The 26275-nt window shown below is 36.9% G+C and overlaps 1 protein-coding gene across 4 annotated transcripts in view; it reads left to right on the plus strand.

The window, feature by feature from the left end:
- The first annotated feature begins 219 nt into the window (after positions 1-219).
- Positions 220-26275, plus strand: part of scaf8 (SR-related CTD-associated factor 8) — an 82067-nt gene continuing 56011 nt past the window's right edge. Inside the window, exons 1-3 of one of the 4 annotated variants that reach the window (XM_058748374.1) lie at positions 222-499; positions 1541-1624; positions 23199-23293. Coding sequence is in view for 2 of the 4 variants with exons in the window: in XM_058748371.1 (XP_058604354.1) it covers positions 470-499; positions 1541-1624 (114 nt within the window). In the remaining 2 variants the exon portion in view is untranslated. Of the gene's footprint in view, positions 500-1540; positions 1625-23198; positions 23294-26275 lie in introns of those variants that run through there. The other 3 variants (XM_058748371.1, XM_058748375.1, XM_058748372.1) reach the window with 3 other exon arrangements.

Raw genomic sequence — 26275 nt, forward strand, 5'->3', positions numbered from 1 at the left:
ATTTTCTCCTAATTAACTTTTGGAACTGGTTGACTTTTATGCATGAAATAAAGAGGAATGTGCCCAAATATAAAAGTGATCATTGCTTGAAGTGAATATTCAGTAAAAATGATAAATACAACCAATGGACTTGAAATGTACCCTTAATTATAGAATGACCCAAATAGTTTGGGCACCTCAGGCTCTGAGATAAGTCTGCGATCCGCCGTAAAGCTAGAAAAAGAAGAAGAAGGCTCTGGGATTTACAGGGCATTGTTCATTTCCCCGACCAATGAATCTTGAATCTCTCTGGAAGAGTCGACTCAGCGATGCTTCGGTCTGTGTTTGTCTCCGCGTTGTCAGCCATATTAGCGCCCTCCTCCATCTCGACCACCGCTAACTCCAGGACATGCGTGTGTCCGGCAGGCTGTAGGGACGAAGAGGCTTAACGTTTTCGATCTGTTTGAAAGAACGGTATCACATCCATACAATGGAGGCCGTCAAGGCGTTTAACGGCGAGGTTTGTATGATATTCATTTGTATGAATGTAGACACGATAAACTCGAGGGTAGGCCGCTGTTGTCATCAAGCCGGTTTCATGGTGCAGGGCAGGCCATATATTTCTTACATAATCACACCATTTAACCTTTAAAAGTGTATTAGGCATGTTTGAATCTTTGCGTTGCACTCTAAACATTGTATAACCTTTAAACATACTCCAGATTACTGTAGTTAGCTTGGCTTTTTTTGTTCGTCATCAGTGCTCAGCATGTTGACGAAAACTGGTCTGGCAACTAAAAGTAATATGTATGTATTTAATTATCTATAATATTTTATTGCTTAGTTATATTTAGCCCTATTTTATGAAATGCTGTTAATACAAATGCTAATGTTTCCGCTGCATGTGCTGCTTGATGAGCAGCCTACCTAGACAACGTTAGGGCATAGGCCCGAGTTAAGAGCGTTTTTCGGTATCACATGCGCGTTTCGAATGAGCACAAAAATGCTGCAGCCCCTGTGAAAGGCATGTGATGCTCTAAAATATCGTAGGTTGTCCTAATAGGCTTTGAGACACGGCCTTTGTTTTTGTTTTTTGTTTTTTTTGCAGCCGGATTGCTAACAGTTAGCAGCAAACGATCAGAAGTGCCACTGATATTTATTGGCATCAGTAGTTCTATGAAGAACATCCATGGAACCTTTTAATTTCACGAAAAGGTTGTCTATAGTAGGGGGAAAAAGGTTCTTTAGGTTAATAAAATGTTCTTTGCACGAAGTAAAAATGGTTCTTTTAAGAACTGCTTACTAAAAGGTTCTTTGAGGGACCCAAATGGTTCTTCTATGGCATCGTTGTGTCTCCCCCCCCCTAATTAGATTTTAATGCACAAGATTGAAGTATTACAGTATTTTTTTATTATTTGTTGTCTGTTATTAAAAATATGAATTAGCCCACTGACTAGTGTATATTATATAGTGTAAATGCATGAATGCATCCAGATCACATTGGTATAAATTGATAACATGGATAATAAGAAATGTAAAATTGCAATGTTTTGTTTTTCAGCTGTACTCACTGAATGAATACAAGCCACCGATCTCCAAAGCAAAGATGACCCAGATTACAAAATCAGCAATTAAAGCTATAAAAGTAAGTTTAATAACAAGGTAACATAATATTACAACAGTCTTTATGGAGTCCCTCAGCTTTTTACTCAATTCCAATTTATGTTGTAGTCTTAGATTTATCCCCAACACATTTTCAATTTTGACTCGAGCAGTGCACAAGCCAATAATGGTGTTATTGGATAATTTCCAAAAGACTTAGCTATAGTTCAGCCTAAAATGAAAATGAATGGATTTGAATTATAATTATTAAAGATAACTATAACATTGTACAAGCTGAGCCTGTCAAAGGGTTGACATACAATTGACTTCTTTTAACCAGGGTGAATCTTTAGTAGTTTTCTTTACTACAGAGAAATACAGATTCGGAGTACGTAGTTATGTTTGAACTCAGGTCGTCGGAGACGCAGTTGTGCTACATGTCGGTGTATTAACGACGAGGCTATCATCGTCAAAATTTACATTATAATTTAATGTAAATAAACATTAAAAGTTTGTGTGTCTGTATGAAGGATTAAGCTATGGTTGCAGTGACTCATTTGATAATGAAAATAGGCACAAATTAATTTCATTATTGATTAATCTGGTCTGTGAGCGATGAACCGAGAAGCTCTGTCACTGATTTCTTTTTACTGTAGTTTAAAATGCAGTTCAGTGCAATTCAAATCAGTTGATCTGCAAAAGAAGCATTATCGACAGAACTCTAAATTTGTGTAGTACCTCTTATGGATTTAAAACCGATAATTTTTTCCTGTTAATAACAAATGCTAAACAGAGTGGGATCTATATACAATGAATAGGCTGCATGAAATGAGCCCCAATGTTGGAGAAAGAAATTTCTATCAATTTTCAAACCGATGGGACCAGATTGTTTATACCCGCTGTAGAACAGGTCCTTCCAGGATGACACACAAGTTTTTAATACTAGGAGAAGATCCTCCAACGTGTTCTCTCTGCCCAAACCCTTTGGTCCATGAGACATTTTTTATTAGATTGTGCTGGTTTTAACTCTGTGAGAACTTTTTATTCAGTAAACTCTTTTGAAGAGATTTTTCACAGTGTTAAGACAAATAAAGTTTTTAGAAAAAATTAAATTGTAAAAACATGATATAATTCAGCCATAAATTTTCTCGCCATGAAAATAGCCACAGAAGCTGGCAAAATCAGTTGAGCAAAATAGAAAAAATAGTTACAGAGTATGCTGCTGTGGGAAAGAGAACGATCTAAGCCATCCAGAGAACGAGAGCAATTTATTTACTGCTTGAAAGATAGTCATAAGCAGTTTAATCAGTTGTTTTGGACAGATTGCATGTGCTGTTTAAAGGGTCATGAAACAACAAACTACTTTTTCTGAGATTTAAGCAGAGGTGTTTGTTGCCAATCATAGAAGACATGAGCATCCTTTAATTTTAATTGTTGGAGAGAACTGGTTAATTTTGAGCTTTTATGTGCTATTTTCATCTTCCGGGTTTAAAACCTACATTGTGTTGACGTCACAGTTTGTGATGTGGTAAAGGACTATACATAATATATATATTAGGGCTGGGATGATGCGCTAATCTGCCGATTCGATGTTATCCCGATACTTGTGTGCCAATTCAATATATATTGCTATAATTGAGTATTGCGATTTATATAACTATTGCGATTAGATATTACAATTTGTGATTTTTGTTTGCTTATTAAACACTAGACAATGGAAAATACTTGAACATACCCTTAAAGAGACTCTATATGATGAGTCATATTAACAAAAACAATGCATCACATCTTTCTGAATTTTTATTTCAGGAGCATACACATACACAGTGTATATTTTAAAGTACCTTGAACCATAAAACTTTCAAGTACCAAAACCCTGAACTTGCACATGAATATAATTCATAGCTTTCAGTCACGTGACCGGCTCGAAGACCTGGAGGGCAAAACATCCATAGAACTGCAGGACAAGCCTGTTCATTTTCCATCTGTTTCACAGCCGCAAATATTTAGATAACCTCTCAAAATAATAAAACAAAGGTATGTGAACAAAATGCAAGTTTCGGCCATTTGCAATCCGTTTTAAGCACCCGTGACAATATTTCAATCATTAAACAGTGTGACAAAACATTGTAAAAACACTTAAAGTGCCTTAATATATTTAAAACAGTAATATTAAAATATCAAATTCAGTAATCTCTATATTAATGATGCGTAGTTTACATAGGCAAGCAGATGAGGCCGAAATATGAACGCAATCCGCTTAATGGTTCAGTGTTTTCCTTCTAATGGTTTTCTATGGGAAACCACTTAACGTGAAACATTGCACGTTGCGTTTATATTCTGGCTTCATCTGCTTGCCTGTACAAAATATACATCATCAATAAGGTGTTTACTGAAGTTCGCCTTTTAATATCTGCGTTTTACTACATTACTACTTAAAGGTGCTGTATGTAGGATTATAAAAATACCATATGTTTGCAGATATTTAAGAAACATGCTAAGTTAACATACTTGTTTATCTGAAAAACAATGCTGCAGTCAGTTATTCTCCTTTGAAAATGTGCATTCCGGCCCGGAATGTCTGTGTTTGTTATGGTTTGTGAAGCCCACCCACTGCCAGTTTATCCAATTACCAAGTATTTCGGCTCCCAGGGTTACCAGTTGGTGGAAAACGCAGCGTATTTAATTTCATTCATCGGCATGTGCTCTCGTTTCTGTTGGTGTTGTTAATTTGGCAACCTGCGTGTGTGTCAAGTCTGAGGAAGAGGGGTCGGGTGAAAAAAAACGTCTCCAATATTTTGAATTTGGACTGCAATACCTAGTTCAACCGCTAAGTGTCAATCCTACATACAGCACCTTTAATGCAAACTATGTAAAAATAACTGCCGGTCAATGGAGCAAAGTTTCGTTTTGCCCTAGTTTTCAGGTGGGCGTTACTATAAGGGTGTGACGTCACGTGAAAGCTATCAATAGTCAAATGTTCAACAAAATGAGTAGGAAAAAATACTCTCTGAAATAAAATGTGTTATTTACTTTGCATACCGTTTTAGTCCTGTTTAGTCATGTTTTCAAATCCAAAGTGTTTCTTGGGATTCAAAACGTGAAGGTGCAGAAAGAGTTCTCAAAGGGGTTGGATCCTCTGCCTCCGTCATGGTTTTGATTTCTCGCGGCAGCTTGAAACGGATACGACGTCATCTAACACAGCGACGCTTGTGCAGACCGATCGTTGTATGACATCAAAGCAACCCCAAGAGCTACAGAGAGCAGACGCTCCGCATGCTTTCGAATCGCTCTCGTGGTACTTTGATGTCGTATGCCGATCGTCTGCACGGTGCTGCTCCCAAGTCGAACAAATCTATACATTTTGCCCTCTGTTGGAATAAAAGCGGTAACTTCTCCCCACCACCTCTAAGAAAAGTAAAATAATTAAATATAAATCAATTCTGAGATAAACTAATCGATTTTTAAAGTGTGACCATATTCAGTTGACATTCTACACATAACACAAGTAACGATATTTGTGAACTGTAACTGAGTTTATAACATATATTGGGGTATAAAAATTAAATGCTGGTTTTGGCATGGTTTTAGAGGACTTTAATGTGTCTGTTCCTGCAGAATATTAACACTTAATATGTGCTTTATCAGTTATAATGTTATTTTTAAACTGTCCTGTTGCTTCATATGTCAGTGAACTACGGCTCTGTGTATTAACTGCCGCTCCATCTACATTACTGATGAGATGCGCATGATAATTGAATTCGATTAATTGCACAGCCCTACTTTTAAAGCAGAAATTAAATTTACTAAACTAAAGATGAAAATACTGAAAAAGCGCAGACTAATTGAGTAAAAAGGCTATTTTGATTACCCCATTACAATTTACAGTTAGTGCTATCATACAAATACACTTACTTGTAGGTTTAAAATTCTACATATGCCACATATATTGTCCAACTACAAATATTTCAGCAAAATGTATATTTTAGTCAGAGTTATTGCGCTCCTATTTCATTGCTCTCTGTCTGTTTGGCACGCATACGTGCAGCGGTGCTTGTTCCGCGAACCGCGGGACCCGACCAGATTTCTTGTGACGCGGAGTAATAAAACGCGGTTGCGGTCAGTAACTCTGGTGCAGTTTGAACGGGACCCGCGGTCTAACAATATCCCGTTCCCGACGTCTTTTCAGAACAGCGTATCTGTGCTTTATTCAAGAACCGGTACAGCCTGCACTCGACTGTTATGCACGCACTGCAGCATGAACCAGTGCTTCGTTTTATTTGCGAGTGTCTGTGCGCAGCATGTGCATGACGATGCTCAGAGCAGGCTAGCCTACCAGTGGTGAATATACGGCCCGCAGACAGAACAGGCAGGTTGTCGATGAGTGACAGAGCAGAATAAAGATAGAGCAAAGTGTGGATGCGCTGTCCTTGAAGAACACTCAACTCGGTTTTGTTTATATTTTGCTTGGCCTATAATTTTAAATGACAGATGTCGAATTTATTTATTTATTTTTCTTCCACGACACTTTTCCTAGGCTACTGTGTTTACAGCAAGATGTTAAATGAATTTAGTATTTTGACAAGACGAATAAAATTATAATAGGCCATTTTTGTACAACCTACATTTTGTTTCCCTCTGCGACACTTGTTCCTATTGTGTTGTAAAGGTTAAACGAATTGTATCCTGACAAGACAAATAAAAATAAGGAATACAATTTTTGTAAATTTTTATTTTCTCTGTGACACTTTTTTTCCTACTGTGTTGGCAGCAAAATATTAAACGAATTTCGTGTCTTAGGACACAAAATTAGTTTAACATTTTGCTGTCAATAAAAGACTCTTGACAAGACGAATAAAATAACAAATACAATTTTGTGCAGGCTACACTTTTATTTGTTAGCCTATCTGTCTTTCTTTCAGTAGAGGAAATTTAAATGTGAGATTCTGGAAACGAGATCTAAATTTAGCGGGAACAGTCGGGAAGAAAATTATTCAAAGCGGACAGCGGGTGAACAAAGAGTAAATATATCGCAGGAGCGGGTGGGTGTGGGATATAACCTCGCGGGAGCGGGACTCAAAAAACAGTCCCGCGCAGACCTCTACCTCAAAGTCATATCACAGATAACTACCTCATCTTGTGCACACTGTGTGTGTTTAGTTGAGATTAGTCATGTCGCACAATTAGGGCTGCAACAACGAATCGATTAAATCGATAAAAATCGATTACTAAAAGCGTTGGCAACGAATTTCATAATTGATTCGTTGTGTCGCGACGCGGAGACGTTTGATTATTAAAAAAAAAAAACTTTAGTTGAGCGTGGAGCGGAGTGAACACACTCGGTCTCTCGCGCACGGATGGTAGCAGAGTTTGGCGCCTCATAAAAAAAAAAAAGTAAAAAAAAAAAAAACGAGCGGAGGTAGAGGAAAGATACATGGCGGAGGCAGAGAAATCCGTGCGACCCAAGTCATCCAAGGTGTGGGAGCAGGGGCGGCGTTTGCGTATGGCAGAGTATGGCAGTTGCCATACCCTAGCCCAGTCAGGTGCTGTGAAAAATTATCCAAACTTGAGTCGCTTATAATTCGTTTTATTATTTTAAATCAGAGAGTTTTAAAATAGTAAACCAATGATAAGCATTAAAATAACTTGTCAGTAAAACTTCGTAACGCCATTGGATCATCGAGCTCTCAGCGAGACCTCGTAACTTCACCCGCCTCCGTTCAGATTGACGCGCGCACAGCCTGGAGAAGATGCGATCTCTGCTTTTTCGCAATGCAAGGGTGAATAAATAATTGGTGTTTGAATAGTACAGCGTTTTCTTTACTCAAACACTATGTCAGTAAAGGATAATGTTTTTGTGTGTTTGAAGAGTGGAGAAGAATTAGTTATTTGCTGTCTATATACGTTTTAAATATCCTGTGCATTATGTGCATAAGCGCTTAATTTGAGATTTTGGCCAAGTGTATTAAACAACAAGAAAAACTAAGCGCCCATATAGCTACAATCAAAGTTATATAACCTGTAAAAGTTGATGAAAGCATAATGCACTTGCTGCTTCAGATAACAGTTACAGCCGTTCTAATGACAGACAAAACACTCCATCTCCGTCATTCTCTGGTCAAAAACATTATTAACTCCATTTGAGCTTGATTTTCATATAATGTTAAGTGCAAGTGTCTGATACAATACCAACGCTAACGACGCAGTGTTGTTAAATTATTTAATTTTTGCACCCAAAAGTCTATATATTTGGCAGATGTAAAGCATACATGTGTATGTTTTTTGTGTTAGTCCATTTTTATTTTATTTTATTTTATTATTATTATAACAGCTCAGGGATGTTCAAGGAGCAACATGTTGGTGCACTTTCTAAAGATTTTAGTTCTGTTTTTGAATAAAGGGTTGGAAATGAATGCTTTTCTTTTTTCTTTTTTTTAAAAATCCGATTCATCGATTAATCGAAAAAATAATCGACAGATTAATCGATTATTAAAATAATCGTTAGTTGCAGCCCTACGCACAATGTTATTGTTCAGTTAGAAATTTTCCAACAACTAAAGAATTTCACAAATACCCTGTTCAAATGATCGCTGATGTACTGTGATGCTCTGTAGAAATAAATGTGGTTTGACGTAAATTAACACAGTTTGAAGGAGAATGCTGGAGATGTGGAATAACTTTTTTTTTTTTAATTTTTCCAGAAAAATAGCATCTACCTTATGTACACATTTCAGAAATTCCGAAAAATCAAATCCGACTTCCAGAATTCTTTACACAAATCTTTGAAAAACGCATTTTGGCATGGGGCTGTGAACAGTAATTAGCTGGGTAACACTGACATCCATCCACACTGTCATTGTGCCCCTTTATTAAAATTTGGGCTTCGTAGTGTTTGGGCGCCCATGGCACAAAGTATTTTGTTGTATAAGAGTGATGTAATTTAGTCTGTGTGTCAGTATTTCTGGTAAGCGCTCTTATCTTTTTGAATGAAGTGGGTGCGCTCCGTTGTGTCTTCTGCAAGTATTTTGTTTATCTCATCTTCAGATAAACAGATGGAGAAATAGTTGCATCAATTTGATTATGTACTTATCCATTTCATTGAGAGTATGAGACAACAGAGTGCTAGCAGAGAGAAAGTGCCTGCCCACATGCTCTTCTGATTGGCTGTGATTTGTGATTAATTTTGTTGCGTGACGTAACCTTGTTATGTGGTGTGAATAGGGATGCAACGATTATAGATTTTGTTGGTACGATTATAGTCTGAGGAATAATCACGGTTACACGATTATTACGATTATTATGCATGTATTCATTTCACAACATAAAATCAGAAACACTCTTTAGATATTAAAGTGTTATTGATTGCTACCTTTTGAAACAGAAATAACACCGTAACCAATAATACAGCACAAAAAAAGTACATCTCTCCTATTGGAATTAAAAAACGTGACCTCTGCTCTGTAAACATCCATGTCAGTATTTCCCTTTTGAAAATAACGAATGGAAATAGATCACAAATGTATTTGGTGTTTTCATTTTGTATATTCTTTCTACATTTCGGTACAGAACTTGGAAAGAATAAATTGACTTATGAATAATACTATAACAGGGATGATAAATCTAAATATAAAATGATGATAAAATATAAGACTAATATTAACTTTATCCCACAGAGGGCACTGCTACTAATGAGGGGAATAAACTAAACTATTATTGTAATCAACTGTGATCCATACTTATTCATTTTAATAACCTTTATTCATCTGATTTTACATATGGCCTGAGAAAATATCTATTATTTTGGTTTGTGAGATCGAGATCGAGATCGAGCTGCCCACACAAACATTTAGGAGGACACTATCGACTTCAGTCATTTCTCTGGTGGAAATAAAGGATCCTGGTAGCCCTTCGGGCAGGTACTCTTTAGATTTTGGTAGCCCGAAAATTAATTTAACTAGCCCAAATTAAAAAATTACTATTTTATTATTATTATTTTTTTTTTTAATATAGAAAATCAGATAGGAGTTTAAATGTCAATCAAAAATATTTTCAAATATGAAGGAAGGAATTTTATTTCACTATTTACAGGGTATCTGCAGAATTTTTAAAAATATATTTAAGGCAATTTATGACCCATTTTAAGAGCTGCACAAGTAAAATGAACACAGAATGAGCGGGTTGGACAATGTCTATGGTAACACAGTTTTGAGCCATAAAATTACATGATTTACAGTTCAGATACAGGTTTTCACAAAACAAAAATCTTATACAACAGCGTTGTATTCATTCTCTGCCACGAGGTGGCGCTTTAGAGCGCTGAAATATTGCGGTTTCCATGGAAACGCTGTACACAAAGCAGCTCCGCTCATAAATGCTGCTTTATCAGGAATTATAGGTAAAATGAAATTAAAATGCCAATGACACGTTTCTGAGGACAGTCGGTTCCTTCAGATACATTCACATAAAGACATCCGCGCCATGTTTTGACTTGAAACGTGCAGCGCTCATATTTATTCAATGACATCATTGCCTTTTGAAGTTTAATCCTGCCGTATCGCGACTCATGTCTTTCAGTCCCCAACTCTTAAAATTATAATTAGGACATTTCTTACACCATTTAACGTATTTAAAACTTTTATGGCCTTAATTTTGATACAACTCACTTTCAGAGTTTTTAAGAACCCGCGGGAGATCTGTATTTAAGGAGCCGTCGGGCAGGCAGTGATACATTTTGGTAGCCCGACTGGAAAACACAATAGCCCCGGGACGTCGGACTAGCGATTTTGCGAGCCCTGGTTAATCTAGTAGCCTCCATGTCTCTGATAAGCACGGCATTTTAAGATGGTGCACCGCTAGTGTAACTTTGTTTTCGTTTTGCGCAAGTTTCAACAGTTCCATTCCGTGCAACAGAAACACTCGGTGTAGCAGAGCCTTTACGATTAATTAACCGTGACGTTTTAAAGCGCGGTTAATCGTAAAACCGGTTAATCGCTGCATCCCTAGGTGTGAATAGATAAAATTGCTTGTCAGTGGAATCCTATCGCATCGTGACATGCTGTAAAATGTCATGTACTTGATTGAATTTCTGTTGTTAGATAATTGGAAGTCCTTAGATAATTGGAAAACTTTATCCCAAGCCATCCTAAACGTTAGGCCTTGATGGTAATAACATTCTTCCTACTTTTCGTCAGTCTTTTTTTTTTTTTTTTTTTTTTGTGAAGTAAAACCGTATAAACCAGTGTTATGTGCATTTCTATGCAGGATCAGTGCTGCATCACTGCAAAAAAAAATAAAAATAAAATAAAAATTTTTTCTATTTATTAGCTGATATATTGGCCGATTTGACATTTTTCAATTTATCAGCACTGGCCAATAAGTTATTCTGCTTGGCTGTTAAGTGTAAAGCAGTACTTTTATTTTGATAGCACTCAGAACGCCAGCGCTTTGGCGCAGACAAATTGGAGCTCACATTCTTGGACTTCATTAGTTTACTGTCTTTGCGAAACAGCTTTGTCTAATAAATTATTATAAATGTTAAACAATGACAATAGGGTAGTCTGTGTTATCAGTGTTACACAATGTTCGAACATACACCAAATACATTACTTGCTCATTGCAAACTGTTGGTTTGCATTTTTATAGAGATAAAAGCTATGTAGTTCATTTGGATGCTACAATTTATATAGGAGTCAGATTTCACTTATCATGTGAGACGGGAGGCCTTATTGTGTGGAGCTTGTGTTCTCCCTGTGTAAGCGTGGGTTTACTCTGGTTTCCTCCCACAGCCCAAAGACATGCAGCTTAGGTGAATTGAAGATTCTAAAGATTCAAAATTGTGTACGACAGACTTGTGTATGGATTGACTTGTGTATGGATTAACTGGTTCTTGCCATGAATATAGCCTTAGATGCTTGAATGGCATTACGAAGAAAATAAACAAACAAACTTATCATGTGAGTAGAGTAAGGACAGATGACTGACAAGGTGTTGGCAGAGGATTTAGTGTCAATGTGAAAAGCATATTTGGCAGACTTTCTATGTTTAATGTAAGTGAGTTTGTCTTTGTTTTATTGATGTGTTTTTCATTTAAAAAAAAAAAAAAAAAAAAAAATATATATATATATATATATATATATATTAAAATTAACCACAAAATAAGCATTCCTTTTAAAGAAAGGGGGAAATCCAAATGTCCTCCTTTTGATAGTGTTATAACACTCATGCATAGGGAAGCACGGTATTGGATTTTTGGCAATATGCCAATATTTTTCAACTCATTTTTGCTGATTGCCGATAACGATATATTTCCTTTTTGTTTGGAAATAACACCAAGTCTCTCCTGTGTGGAAATTATTAGCAAATTATTTGTTTAAAAAATATAACACATTACACCTTAATGAATAAATCAATGTATTTAAAATTATTTGATTTACAAGTGTTATGGTTTTTTTTTTTTTGGTTTTTTTTATAAATGTAAGCTATAGCTTCTGACCTTTTAAATCAAAACATACTCATGATTTTATGACATCAATCACTAATTTATTTAATCAGAAGCAGTCTAAATGTCGCACAATGTTATTTGTGTATTTTACTTTCATTTTATTAGAAGTAGGCCAACAGTGCCCCCTATGGAAGTAAAACTCCTTACCGAAGGGGCATTAGGAACCGGGGGAGGCTGCAGCTGCTGCGACTGCAGGTGCTATTACTGTTTACTCTATCATGCACCAAACGCATCATTCTGTACTTGCATTCTCAGTTTAAATGCAGCAATCCAAAACAGTGAATCTAATCACCATTCAGGCAAAACTTTGCTTCAAGAATGAGCCACACTGCTGACGTGATCTAATCGCTAGCACATCCTGAGCACATGTGAGTTCATGTATTCCTCTTATCAGCAAGACATATCAGCATAATTTGTCATATTGGGCCGATGCCGATATGTACATTTAAATCCATTATTGGCCGATTCCGATATCGGTCTGATAACATCGTGCATCCCGACACATATATATATATATGTTAGTGGTGGGCATAGATTAATTTTTTAATCTAGATTAATCTCACTGTAATCTTGGAATTAATCTAGATTAAAATGGCTCATTTGAATTCTGCCAAGTAGATCAGAATAAGTTCACTACTAGTAGTAAACAACTAGCAGTCATCAAGAATTTAATATTGATAATAGCATTGAAGCCATTGTATGAATATTCCTTAAAGATAAGGTTTTAATAGTTTTAGTAGTAGTAGCCTATTACGTTCTGCCCAATGTCTTCAAGTGAAACCGAACTTTTATTTTGACGGGTTGCCGTGAGGATAGTTTTTCTCAAATGAAACGCTCGAATGCTCATGAAGTGACTCTCAGAGCAGTTCTGGAGATGTTGTTCATGTATTTATGTCCTCATTTAGTGAGACGATAGACGTTAATATCGCCGCAAGCGTCACGCGGTCTTCTGTATGAGTAGTGAACAAACCCGCGCGTCTGCGCCATACATTAACACAGAGACACACAGAAGTCATATTTAAATAGACGTTTTGCGGCTTAATATTTACAAATAGGAGTGTGAGTGTGCTCACTTGTGTGTGCGCTTACGTTTGTTTTTGTTTGTTTCTGTGTGTGTGTGTGAACCGGGGTGGAACTCCGCTGTGCACGCGATACAGAGAGCGCGACCATGTAAAGTAGAGACAGAAATGACTTGCCGATTTCCATTGGGAAGCTTCTTAAAAATACATTTCCCCTGAAGCAACCCCGGCGGCTTCATAGCTGCATCCATGTTAGCACGTCACGTTTGATGTGGTAATTTCACAGTAGACACACACACAGGTTCGAAGACTCGTTCTCGCCCCCTACAGTGCAATTCGGCTAGGTATACATCCACGCTAAAATATCAAGGTGAAAGTCATCATAGCTTGCGTAGTATAGACCCAGCTCCCAACCCAACTTTGAGAATAGATTAACGGCGATATTTTTTTTTATCGCCCGATAAGAGTCTCACGTTAACGCAGCACGTTAACGCCGATAACGGCCCACCATATATGTATGTATGTATGTGTATATGTGCTGTCAATCGATTAAAAATGTAATCGCATTAACCACAGTCATGGACTGTAATTAATCATGATTAATCGCAAATTTAAAATACTAGGATTTACCTGTAAATGTGTTGGGAAAAAAAATGCATGACAAACTAGTTTAAGGAAACAGAACCTTTCACACTTCCGCCAGGTATGAGACATAATCCTTATTATTCTTTTATCATTATTCTTTTGTTTTTATTCAGCCATTATCAGCCTATAAACTGGCAATAAAACGTTTACCAAGCCACATCACTTCAATCCCAGTATACATTTACCCAACTATTATCAAAAGCATTTCTAAATAAATACAACAAAACATTTCTTGCGACCTTATGTGAAGTATTGACAAAATGCATTATGAAGAAGAATTGGACCTGTTCTGCAGGTGCATTAGAGCTAATATTAGCATCAAGCTTTATAAGACAATTTATGAGATTAATAGTAAAATTTTACTCAGAACTCACTTTAAACCACTGAGTGTTTGTAATATTTTCTTTTACGATCACATGTGGAATTTGCTTGTTAAAATATGCTATTTATAGCCTTTTATATCGTTGCATTGACATTTCAGATGTACACATTCACCTAAAGAAAATCACATACAGACCATATCTATCGCAATCGTGTGTTTATTATCTAATATAATCTATAGTGTCTGTTGTCATGTTTATTTCTGCTGTGTAAAAGCCTTAACATGTATGCTCTGGCTGAAACTCACGTTATTTGTGATGTTACAACCGCCTCTCCATTATAAAAGTAGCCCAAAAAAACGCAACCCACGGCTCTGTAATTTTTTCCCGCGACTGTATTTTCAAAATAGCCCACTTGTGCCGCTGCCCTGGCAACACTGGTTCGCTGTACCCTCATCACACAATGATAGATAAGCTTCCGTGCTGCGATGTCGGGATAAAGTTGGGGTCAAACCTTATCAAACGACACCCCTAAAATATATATATATATATATATATATATATATATATATATATATATATATATATATATATATATATATATATGTGTGTGTGTATATGTATATGTATATATATATATGTATATGCATACATGCATGCATACACCGTATCTCACAAAAGTGAGTACACCCCTCACATTTCGGCAACCATTTTAGTATATCTTCTCAAGGAACAATTCTATAGAAATGAAACTTGGATATATTTTAGAGTAGTCAATGTGCAACTTGTATAGCAGTAAAGATTTACTGTCCTCTGAAAATAACTCAACATACAGCCATTACTGTCAAAAAAGCTGGCAACAAAAGTGAGTACAGCCTAAGTGATAACAGCTGTACGTCGTTTAACCATGCAAAGCCACATGTCCTATTCATCATGTTCATGTGTTTGTCTGCTTGACAGGACTATACAAATTTGTGTATCTTATATTACAGCAGTTAAAATTTGGTGATTTGAGTACAATTCTCTCATACTGACCACTGGATGTTCAACATGGCACCTCTTGGCAAAGAAGTCTCTGAGGATTTGATAATTAGAATTGTTGCTCTCCAGATGGCCGAGGCTATAAGAAGATCAGTAACGACCTAAAACTGAGTTACAGTACAGTGGCCAGTGTCATACAGAGGTTTTCCAAGACTGGTTCCACTCGAAACAGGCCTCGCAAGGGTCGATCAAAGATGTTAGATCCTTGTGCTGTGCTTCAGGTGCAGAAGCTGGCTTCGAAAAACAGATGCATGAGTGCTGCCAGCATTGCTTTAGAGGTTGTAGAAGTGGAAGGTCAACTTGTCAGTGCTCAGACCATACGCCGCACATTGCAACAAGTCGGCTTGCATGGCCGTCATCCCAGAAGGAAGCCTCTTCTGAAGCTGGCTTACAAAAAGCCTGCAAACAGTTTGCTGAACACAACCTGTCCAAGAGCATTAATTACTGGAACCATGTCCTGTGGTCTGATGAGACTAAGATAGATGAGGCTGATCTGATGAGGCTCAGATGGTGTCCAGCATGTGTGGTGACATCCTGGTGAGGAGTACCAAGAAAACTGTGACTTGCCTACAGTCAAGCATGGTGGTGGTAGCTTCATGTTCTGGGGCTGCATGAGTGCTGCTGGTACTGGGGAGCTGCGGTTCATTGAGGGGAAACATGGATTCCAACATGTACTGTGACATTTTGAAGCAGAATATGATGCCCTCCCTTCAGAAACTGGGCCGAATGGCAGTTTTCCAACATAACGACCCCAAACACACTGCCAAGATAACAACTGCCTTGCTGATGAAGCTGAAGGTGAAGGTGATGGAGTGGCCAAGTATGTCTCCAGACCTGAATCCTATGGAGCACATGTGGGGCATTCACCATGTGTCTATCATCCAACAGCTCCGTGATTAGGGCTGCAGCTAACGATTATTTTTATTGTCGACTAATCTATCAATTATTTTTTTCAATTAATCTATTTATTATTTTCTTATCAGTTGATTAATTCTTTAGTTAAACTATCAATAAATAATAACAGTAACTTTCTGCTATTAATCTTTTAATATTTTATTCAAACATTTTCTCATAATTAATACTTCACAAAAAATAAATAACAAAGAAAAGAAAATAAAGTAAAAAATAACAAGAAAAGATAAAGAAATAATAAATAATTAATAAAAAATACAAATGAAAGGAAGAAAATAATAAATAAAAAATAAGAGAAAAAATAAATAATTAATACAAAACAAAAATTAAAGAAAAGGAAAGCAAGAAAAAAAAAGAAAAAGAAAATAACAGGGCAGTGATGCAATACAATCAATAGAAATGCACTTTATGGCTGCATTCACAGTTACTGTTTGGGACTGACAGCAGTTGCTTACAGGTGAGAGACTTGAAATGTTTTATTTATTCAGCAGATTAAAACATCTGCTTGAATATCTGTATGAATGAACAGCTGAAGTCATAACCGCATTCAGGACACTAGAGCGACAGAATAAAAAACGGCCATCATAACACCGGGAAGTTTTATCACAGTTGACAGCCTGTTTTTAAATAAATGAGCCCAGGCGAGGCTTGTCCAATCCATCACAGTTAAACAACTAACAACGACTTTAAATGCTTTGTTAGCGAGTGCAGAGAGCGCGTTTGGTGCGCGCGTCTCAACTCGCACTGACGGCAGCTCCAGTGGATCTTAAGATGAACGCGAATAATTTCTCCTCCTCTGTCTCTGCGGCCCACTGTGGGTGAATTAAACCTGTCATGATGTCCCGCAACTTGATGTTCCGTTCATTCAGCGCAGCTTTGAATGCGAGAATGCGGTTGGGATTCTTGACAATGTAAAGGCGTCAGTTTGGCTATATTTATATGCGGTTCTGATGGTCGTATAATAATAAAATGCTCTATGAACGCAACTCTATGAAGTGTTGCATACTAGCCTTTACCTTCTGCTCTAGAGTCTTGTTTTGTGTTAAACGTGGCAGAAAAACAGTCTTAAGTAGGGATAACTGCAGGCTCGCGCGATGGGCATGGCTAAAGGTGCGACTTTGAATGCAAGAATGCGGTTGGGAAAAAGCTGCATATTTTCATAATTGATGTAATCGATGACGTCGACGAATCGCTGCAGCCCTGTCCGTGATGTCATTATAGAGGAGTGGAAGAGGATGCCAGCAACAACCTGTGCAGGTCTGGTGAATTCCATGCCCAGGAGGATTAAGGCAGTGCTAGATAACAATGATGCCCCTACAAAATATTGACACTTTGGACACAGTTTTGAGACATTCACGTAGGGTGTACTCATTTTTGTTGCCAGTTATTTAGACAATTATGGCTATATGCTGAGTTATATTTAGAGGACAGTAAATTTGCACTGCTATACAAGCTGCACATTGACTACTCTAAAATATATCCAAGTTTCATTTGCGTAGTATTTCATTTGTGCAAAGCCGCCGCCCCCCCCAAAGCCATAAACCTAGGGGAAACACTATATATATATATATTAGGGGTGGCACGGTACATGTATTTGTCCCGAACGGTTCGGTGCATGAGGCCTTACGATGAATACAGGCAATTCACCCCCAACCCAGAAGGGGGCGCCCGCAGTAATGCAATGCTGCTTGATAAACCGCCAGCAGAAGAACAGCGAATGCCATGAGTTGCGCACTTGAAAACAAAGCCCACTAGCCAGTGACCATGTGCTGATTCTGAACGTGTCTCTCACATTGACTGACAAGGGAGTATATTTTATAGGCTTGCACACTGTTTGCGAAATGGAGCTTTGTACCCGTGTATCCTACCACTCTCAGTCGGCACAAATCCAAATATTCCAGAATATTTCCATATTTGCGATGTAACGTATCTGAATGCTAAACTAATATTTATTATGTAAATGATAGGCTTTGTACTTCAGTCGTGTTCCAGTGGTGACACAGAGGAGGGTGCGCTGATGTTTGGCTCACTGTATTTTATTTTGAAAAAGTACCAACTGCGCTGTCAAGTTAGCAATGCTGGAACTGATGTGTTTTGTGTGTGTGTGTGTACGCTCCGGCGCGATCACTTCAACTGTTTCCTTATACCAGCAGAATCAACTGTAAACACTTATTGTCTTATTAATAATCACTGTATAAAGGTCTGCTTTTATTTGTGTACACTCACAATGAAAACAAAACAGATTTTATATATATAACATGTAATAATATTTAGTGTTTTCACATCTAGATGGAAAAAATTGTAATTTGCACTACTGTCTGTTCAAAATAAATGAAAAGAAACTGAGCATAGTAGGTTTTTTTTTTTTTTTTTTTCATTGTACCAAAATCGTATCGAACCGTGATATAGATAGATAGATAGGGGTGTCAATGTTAACGCATGCGATTTAATCAAAAAACTTTAACGCGTTATTTTTTTTTAACGCAAATTAATCGCTTGATAAGGTTTGACCCCAACTTCTGTGTATTTATATATAGCACATTACCACAAAAAAAAGGTATATGAATAAGTATAGCATGGCCATGATTTAAGAAAAAAAAAATTAAACAAAAACCTTAAGCACCAGAGATGCTGTTTTCAAGGAACATATTAGGGATGCACCGGTGCCATTTTTTCGGAACATATCTGATCCGATACCAAAAAGTCTGAGTATCGGCCGATATTTTTTAATTTATTTTTTTTTAATCATTGTAGAATTTCAGTGTGGTGACCTGATCATCAATCTGTTGATGATCAGGTCACACAATCTACTAAATACAGACAACTTCATTTTAAAGAAAAATAACAAATAAAAAATTATATAATCTGTGACAAGCATACTATTATATACTAGGTTAGTGGATAATTCAGCAGCAAAAGTTATTCTAGAAAAATCATGAGTGCATATATATATATATATATATATATATATATATATATATATATATATATATATATTTTTTTTTTTTTTAAATCAAAACATTTAGGAAATAACATTATTTAGTGGGGAACAAATATAATTGAATAAGTGTAGGACTAAATCTGGTAATTTTATATTGCTCTTATAAAATTACCAGAAAAAATATTTTTAATAAAAACATATTCTTAAAACCCTTGTTTTAAACCCCGTGACATTTTTGAAGCCATTCAAAGATGCAACCAGTGACTTGGAAACAGACAATACAGCCTTGAGTGCGTCTCTAGTCCTGCCGTGGAAACCACTGCGAGGCAGCCATGACTGACTGCATTCTCACTGAAATTGCATCAATTTGTGTGCAACGTCTGGCCGAACTGATGTCGGTGAAAAGTTTGGCACCAATGGAATTCACCTGCTCTACAAAATTGCGACATTCCTCACTCCCAAACTGCGTCAGTTAAAGGTGATTGATTGACTGCATGAACCACAGCTTGTTTGACGAAAACAGAGGAAAACCTACCGCTACCTAGGGCTGTGCAATTAATCGAATTCGATTATCATGCGCATCTCATCAGTAAAGCTGGTTTCGTGATTAGCATTTAATCGCCATCACCTGCTTTCAGATGGAGCGGCAGTTAATACACAGAGCCATAGTTCACTGACAAGCTACGCTAAACCGCGTTCATAATCGAATGCGATTCGTCTTTGATTATGAATGCGATATTGCGTACCTTAATCCTATAGAAAATCTGTGGAGGGAGCTGAAACTTTGAGTTTCCAAGAGACAGCCAAGAAACCTTAATGATTTAGAGAGGATCTGTAAAGAGGAGTGGACCAAAATCCCTCCTGAGATGTGTGCAAACCTGGTGACCAGCTACAAGAAACATCTGACCTCTGTGATTGCCAACAAGGGTTTCTCCATCAAGTACTAAGTCATGTTTTGCTTGGGGATCAAATACTTATTTGACTTACTAAAATTTTAATCTTTTTTTTTTTTTTACATTTGCATGCTGCTTTGTTTTTTTCTGGATTTTTAATTTGATACCCTTTTTTTTTTTTTTTTAAGTGGGCAAACTTACAAAATCAGCAGGGGATCAAATAATTATTTTCCCCACTGTAATTATTTAATTAAATCGTAGTTTTTGTGAATTCACAATTATGATTAATTATGATTTTCAAATGGGTTTAATAGATCATGCAGCCTTGGAAAACAGTTTAATAATGTGTTTTATGGATTCTCGTCTGTGAAATGTGAAACTACATATAATGTGTAACAGGGTTTTTCCTGGGTCAGAACAGGTCTTTGGTGGTGGCTGATGGCCATGCGCACACACAGTAAAAAGTACCCTACCCACATGATCTGTAAGCCTGACCGTAAACAAAGTGTTACCGAATTTGCTAAAATTTACATCCCCATTAGGAACCAAGGGCAAATTTTCGAGGTTGTTTTGTCTTTTGCTGATATACGTTAATATCTGTCATGTAGCTTATTCAGGGCAATCCAACCTTGACATCATTAAACACCAACTATGACATATCACCAACGAAAAAGTCAAGAATAAAATGTAGTATAAAAAAATAAAATGTTTTGCTGTTCGCTGAGACTAAATCTGCCATTGAAACTTATCAGTGATTTAAGGTTGCTGAATGAACGCGCTTATGCAACCTCTGTGCCACAATACAAAGACTTTTTTGTTGTTGTCTTAATAGAAGAACATGAATTTAATTTGGAATTATTATTATAATATTGCAAAATGTCAGTGTTTTAGTTTTTGAGAGAAGCTTTTGAGTTTTGTCTGATTATCAGTAGGGTTGGGTACCGTTTGGGGTTTTTTCGATACCGGTGCCAAATCGATACTTTTAAAACGGTACCAGTGCTTAAACGGTGCCTGAACCGATACTTAAAAATAATAAAAAATAAATAAAAATGACCAATTAATAATTGGATTGGCCATTAGCACTAAACACATGATGTCTTTTTTATTCATATTGGATGCCAGAGGGCGCCCTCGCACAAAAAAAATCCACATATCCAGTCACAGAAGTAGCAAAACTCATGAAGCTCCAGGAAATCCCCAATATGGACAAATGCATTGCTATAGATGTAACTGAGTAAACAAGATATAAGCGTTTTGAATGATAAAACAAATACAATAAACACTCGACTACGACAATGTATAGTTTATCTGTGTTATTCAAGCCATCTCTGATTATAAATATACTTAATTATTAGGAAAATACCAATTGCCAATCTATGTATTAGTAGCCTATGGAACATATTTTCTGCCTCATTCTGTGACAAGAAGCTACATCAGATCACAAAAGCAAGCATTTAACAGGTGTTGTGGACTAAAAAGGTTATAATGTTCTCTTTTGTTGGACAACAGGTTTAAAAACGTGAATACAAGAGAATTTTAGCTTTAGGCATTTTAATTTAAGCATGTTTAGCTTAGCTAGTTAATAGAGGGCCACCTGCTGCCGTCAGAGCAAGTGTAATTTCTGCATTCACACGCTCCTCGGATGCTCTCATTTCCCGAGTTGTGCTTTTAAGTCGGGATGTGGAAATGGCACACTCGTGTTACTACAAAGATTTGTTGGACTTGTATTATTAGAGCTTTCCGACTTGAGTTCACGTGCATTTTGTCAGTCGGGAAATTATTTTTCACGTGGGATGCCGGCGATTATGCTTCTTACATTCGTTTTGGAGAAACAAAGGACAAATATTTCAATCAATTGCTCGGCCATGGCACCGAAATGAGGCACCGAAATCTGCGTTCTGATTCGGTTCTAGTACATACCAGTTACATAAGCCCCTTTCGCACCGCTTTAGTTCCAGAACTAAAAGTACAGTACTAAAGTACTTGGACGATTTTGCGCGAACTATTTCCCAGTACCATTTAAAGGGTTGCATTCGCACCAACAGTGGGTCCTAAAAAGTGACGTAAGCTGGTCGACAGCGACATCGTTTGTGCGTGGCGTTCAACAACGAAAACAAAGAACAACAGCGTTAACAACAGGAGGATGGAGGACGCTGTGATCGGAGCTGTGTTGTTGTGTCTTGCGGGGTTCACAATAATGGACATGGAATGTCAACGTATACGTCAAGCGATTGAAAGTTCGGAAAGGAGTTCAAAATGTTCAAAAGTGCCTGCACTTCAACGTTCGTCCATCTATTGCTGTTCTCCATTCTTGCGAAATATAAGTTGATGCGATGTTTACACAGCGTTTTAAATCATGGTGGGTGAGGGCGTTTTCGTACGTGTTTAGCCAATCAGCGTACACTTACGCCACGATAGTTCCTATGGAACTGTTTTAGACCCTACTCCGAAGTAGGAGCGAATTAGTTCCTCCAAACGGAGTTCCTGGAACTAAAAGAGTTCCTAGTTCCTGCGGTGCGAACACGCCAAAAAGTGGGTAGTTCCACAATTAGTTTGGGTACTATGACAAGGTTCCTGCGGTGCGAAAGGGCCTATAGGTACCGGTGCCATATTGGTACCGGGTTTCGGTACCCAACCCTAATTATCAGTTTAACTATTATGCTACATGACTAAATGTCTAAATTTTTAATTGACTAAAATTAGTCGAACATTTCCAGAGTTTTATAATCAACTAAACCTTGACTAAAAATATTCTAGACGTTTGGTCCTGGACTAAGACTAAATCCAAAAAAAAAGAAAGAACATCAGTGTAAACAGCGTGTCTTGGCTGACCACTTTTGATTTGATCACTGAAAATGTGCCTTAATGCCTAATAGAAACAGGGTCACACAGGTGTCTCCAAATGCTTCAAAATCTGTCTCTTTTTTTTCTGTGGTTTGGTGCTTCTGTAATATTTTAAGTTTTTTCTTTGAGATATATGACATAAGTGGAGGCAAGCATGAATAATAAAAACCGTCAGCTCGAAACAGTTTAGATATCAGATTTGTAAAGTAACGCTAAAAAATACAGTAGCTACTGTGAGTACTAGTGTAACTGATTTGGATAATGCAATATGCAAAATACAGTGGACCACTCCAGTACTTTAATTTACAGTGTCCTCTTTGTTTTTCACTCATTCTGTGTATAAATCATGGCAAAAGTTGATTACAGGTCATGTGTATGTGCGTTATTATCTCTCACTTGTTGGTGTTTTTGCGACATTGCCGTTGTTGCATACTTGGTATATTGAACTCCTAATGTCTTGTTTGTTTTTCTGTGAATAACACCTCTTTCCCCTTCCCTCAGCAGCTCTCCCAGCTCCCCCAAAGCACTGAAAGTGAAGCAGGAGGATGGGGCGAGAGAGAGTTTCAAAGAGATAAGGGAACCCCTAACCAGCTTAGGTAGGAGATGGGCTGTTTCAAAAGGAGGATGGAAGAAGCCATATAAGACATGACTCAAAACGCTCTTTTAATACAGGCAGAAGTGTAGGGGGGCCCTTATGGTCCCCTGGGTTCACTGCTTCACAACTGTATTTATTAATTGCAAGTGTGGACCGATGGCGTTTGAAGAGTCTTTTGAATAGCAGTGCTTAGTTTTATTCCCGCAGGTGCTAATCTTAGTATTGCTTCATGGTGTTGACAACTTCTGTGTAACAAGTTTGCCTGGAAAGTTCTTTTAACTTGAGTTTGTTGGGAGATGTTACACTTCAGTTTTAGATTGTTTAGGCTGTTAGTTTGCATTTAGCCAAGTGAGAGATGTAGTTCGTCAGCATGGCACGTCTCTGAGGAAGATGTTGGTTGTCATCTTGAACAACAATTTTAAAGAATTAGGCCTACCTCTTTTTGAATGCCCCTGAAGTAGTATATGAAAAACTTGTTCTGTTTGTTATGCATTATATTCAATTTTTCTCTATCAGCCAGTATTGGCATTTAAATGATTCAACATCTGAATTAAATTTTCAATATCCATCTAATATTGGAATCCAGTATTGTCAGGGCATGTGTTAAGCAAGTACTAAACCGTTCTACGTTAGAATTTTTTTTTTTTTTTTTTTCCTCCCGTGTTTTGGTCTTAAAGTCTTTTTTAAACTTTTTTAAAAGTTTTTTTTTTTTTAACTAGTGTATAGGTCTGCAAGTTTTTAGAAAAAATGTAATCTCGCAAGATGAGTGAATTATACTATTATGCGTCATCAGTCATTATTAGACAATAATTTAGGCCTATATCATTTTCTAGTCGTAGTCTGTCTAGCACAGTTCTGCACTACAATTACCTGGAACACACAAACTGAAGATTAACAAAGATTATAAAAGATGAAAGGAAATCATGGACCACTGACAAGAAGTCTGGAGAAACCAGTGATCTACTCTTGAGTTTATGAGCATATGCATTATATTTTAGCATTGCTCAGAGCTGGACATTCTTTTTGTGTGCTACAGAGGGTTTTGTAGGCCACGCAATTGTATCACAAGTATGAAATATGTGTTATACACATCCGATCTCTTTCCCAACTATTGACATTTACTAAACTCTTGGGCTGGGTTGAAAATTTAGATTTTAATTGATTCAACCACGGAAAGACATCAAAATATAAAGTATTAAGTCCCATTTATCTCAGGAAAGACAGTGTCCAAAAATTTGATAGTTGACTAGAAAAATTAACTCAAAGGTTGTTTTTCTAAGTGTGTGCACTAGATTACGTAGTTGTTATTTTTACTTAACCTGTTCTTCAGTATTTAATGTATATTTGAATAAATCAATCATGAAAACAAGTTATGATAGTTATAATTTTCTTTTATTATTCTAAAAAACTGCTTTGTGCAGTTTAAATGTGTTTGTTTGTTTGTTTGCATATCTCTTCAATATAGTAATATGCCAACTGATATGGTTTATTTTATAGTTTACAGCATTCGTTGCGTTTTTTAATTTTTTTTTTTTTTACTCTCTTTGGAAAAAATATTGACATGAACGGAACTGTCTGTACCTGATTGCATATATCCAAATGAATCTATATCAAATTGAATTGAATCATGAAATTGTCTCAATCAGCCCTACTTGAGACTTGAACTGTCTACTGAATTGCATGCTGTGGAAGCTGTCTGTGTCCACATTGGGACTTTGTGAGGTTTTTTGTGGCTTACTTGAGAAAAAGCACAGGATGCTATTATGCACACTCGTGTATTTATTTTGTATTAATTTTTTTTATTTTTGCTCTAACGTGTTGCTAACCTGAATCAGTGTCACAGTATGCACAAAATAGCTTACTTTTCGACACCATGAAAGCTGCTGGGAAAAATGAAAGCATATAAGAGTGAAAAAGCTTGGCACATCCAGTGTGTCTTCAAGGACTAGGGAGTGGAAGTAGAATGCTACAGAACTACTTTGCTCTGTCTCGCTCTCATGCACACCGAGACACTTGGACAGAGAAGACTGAAAGGCTAATGTGACATTCAAAATAATTTGTGATTTATCAAATTGCAAAAGACTGTGCAATTAAGTATGTAGTAAGCATAAGTATATAGTCTGTTGTGCTTTGTGTTTCAGAGTCCGAACGAAACGTGGCATTGTGTGTGTTCATTTACGCTATGCTGCTCATGATCCAGTGTTTCAGAGAGCAGCTCAGTTCACAGTTAATGCTGCAAACTCCATTTGAGAATGTGTTAAGTTGAACATGAATTTTTTTTTTTTTTGTAATTTCAAACTTTGTGATGACAGTGGGGTGATAACAGACGATTACAGCATTTCATTATATTGATAATGATGTTGTAAATCTGCTGTGACAGAAATGGATGGGTCTCCCTGCAGTTTTCTCCCCTGCAAGGTTTTAACTCTTGTAATTGAAGGAATTAAGACAAATAGTATTGTAATTTTGCTACTGTAAAATAAAATTATTATACTTATTTTTACAGTGCATTTGTATAACAGGAGAAATTCAAATTAAAAAATTACAGTAGAAATTTAAATGAATAAACGCAGTAAAAAGAGGTTTGAGACCACTATAAGGTCCAGGTAAACATCAATGCAGACATCTTTAGGCTGTTCTATTTGGTCGCTGAATAGGTTTGTCCTCTGAGCTAACCGGATCAATGCAATTAATCTAAATATTTTCTTTCAAGAACCATGGCCCCAGTCTGATGTCCACCCACCATAGTCTCTCAAAATCCTGTGGGAAACAATGGGACTATATATCTGAACAACAAAATGTTGATTTTAATCAAAATATAGTAAACCTGATGTATGTTTTTAAATTTCCCACAAGAGTCCTCTTAAATCTCTATGAAGGCTTGCAAAGAGTGTCTTAAGTGCTATTTGGGTGGAGTGAAATATTCCATTGTTTTCAAAAGGGCCACGTTGACAGTAGTAGATTATGGGGTTACACTTTATTT

This window comes from Onychostoma macrolepis, chromosome 17 (assembly GCF_012432095.1).
Source record: "Onychostoma macrolepis isolate SWU-2019 chromosome 17, ASM1243209v1, whole genome shotgun sequence".
Taxonomy (NCBI): Eukaryota; Metazoa; Chordata; class Actinopteri; order Cypriniformes; family Cyprinidae; genus Onychostoma; species Onychostoma macrolepis.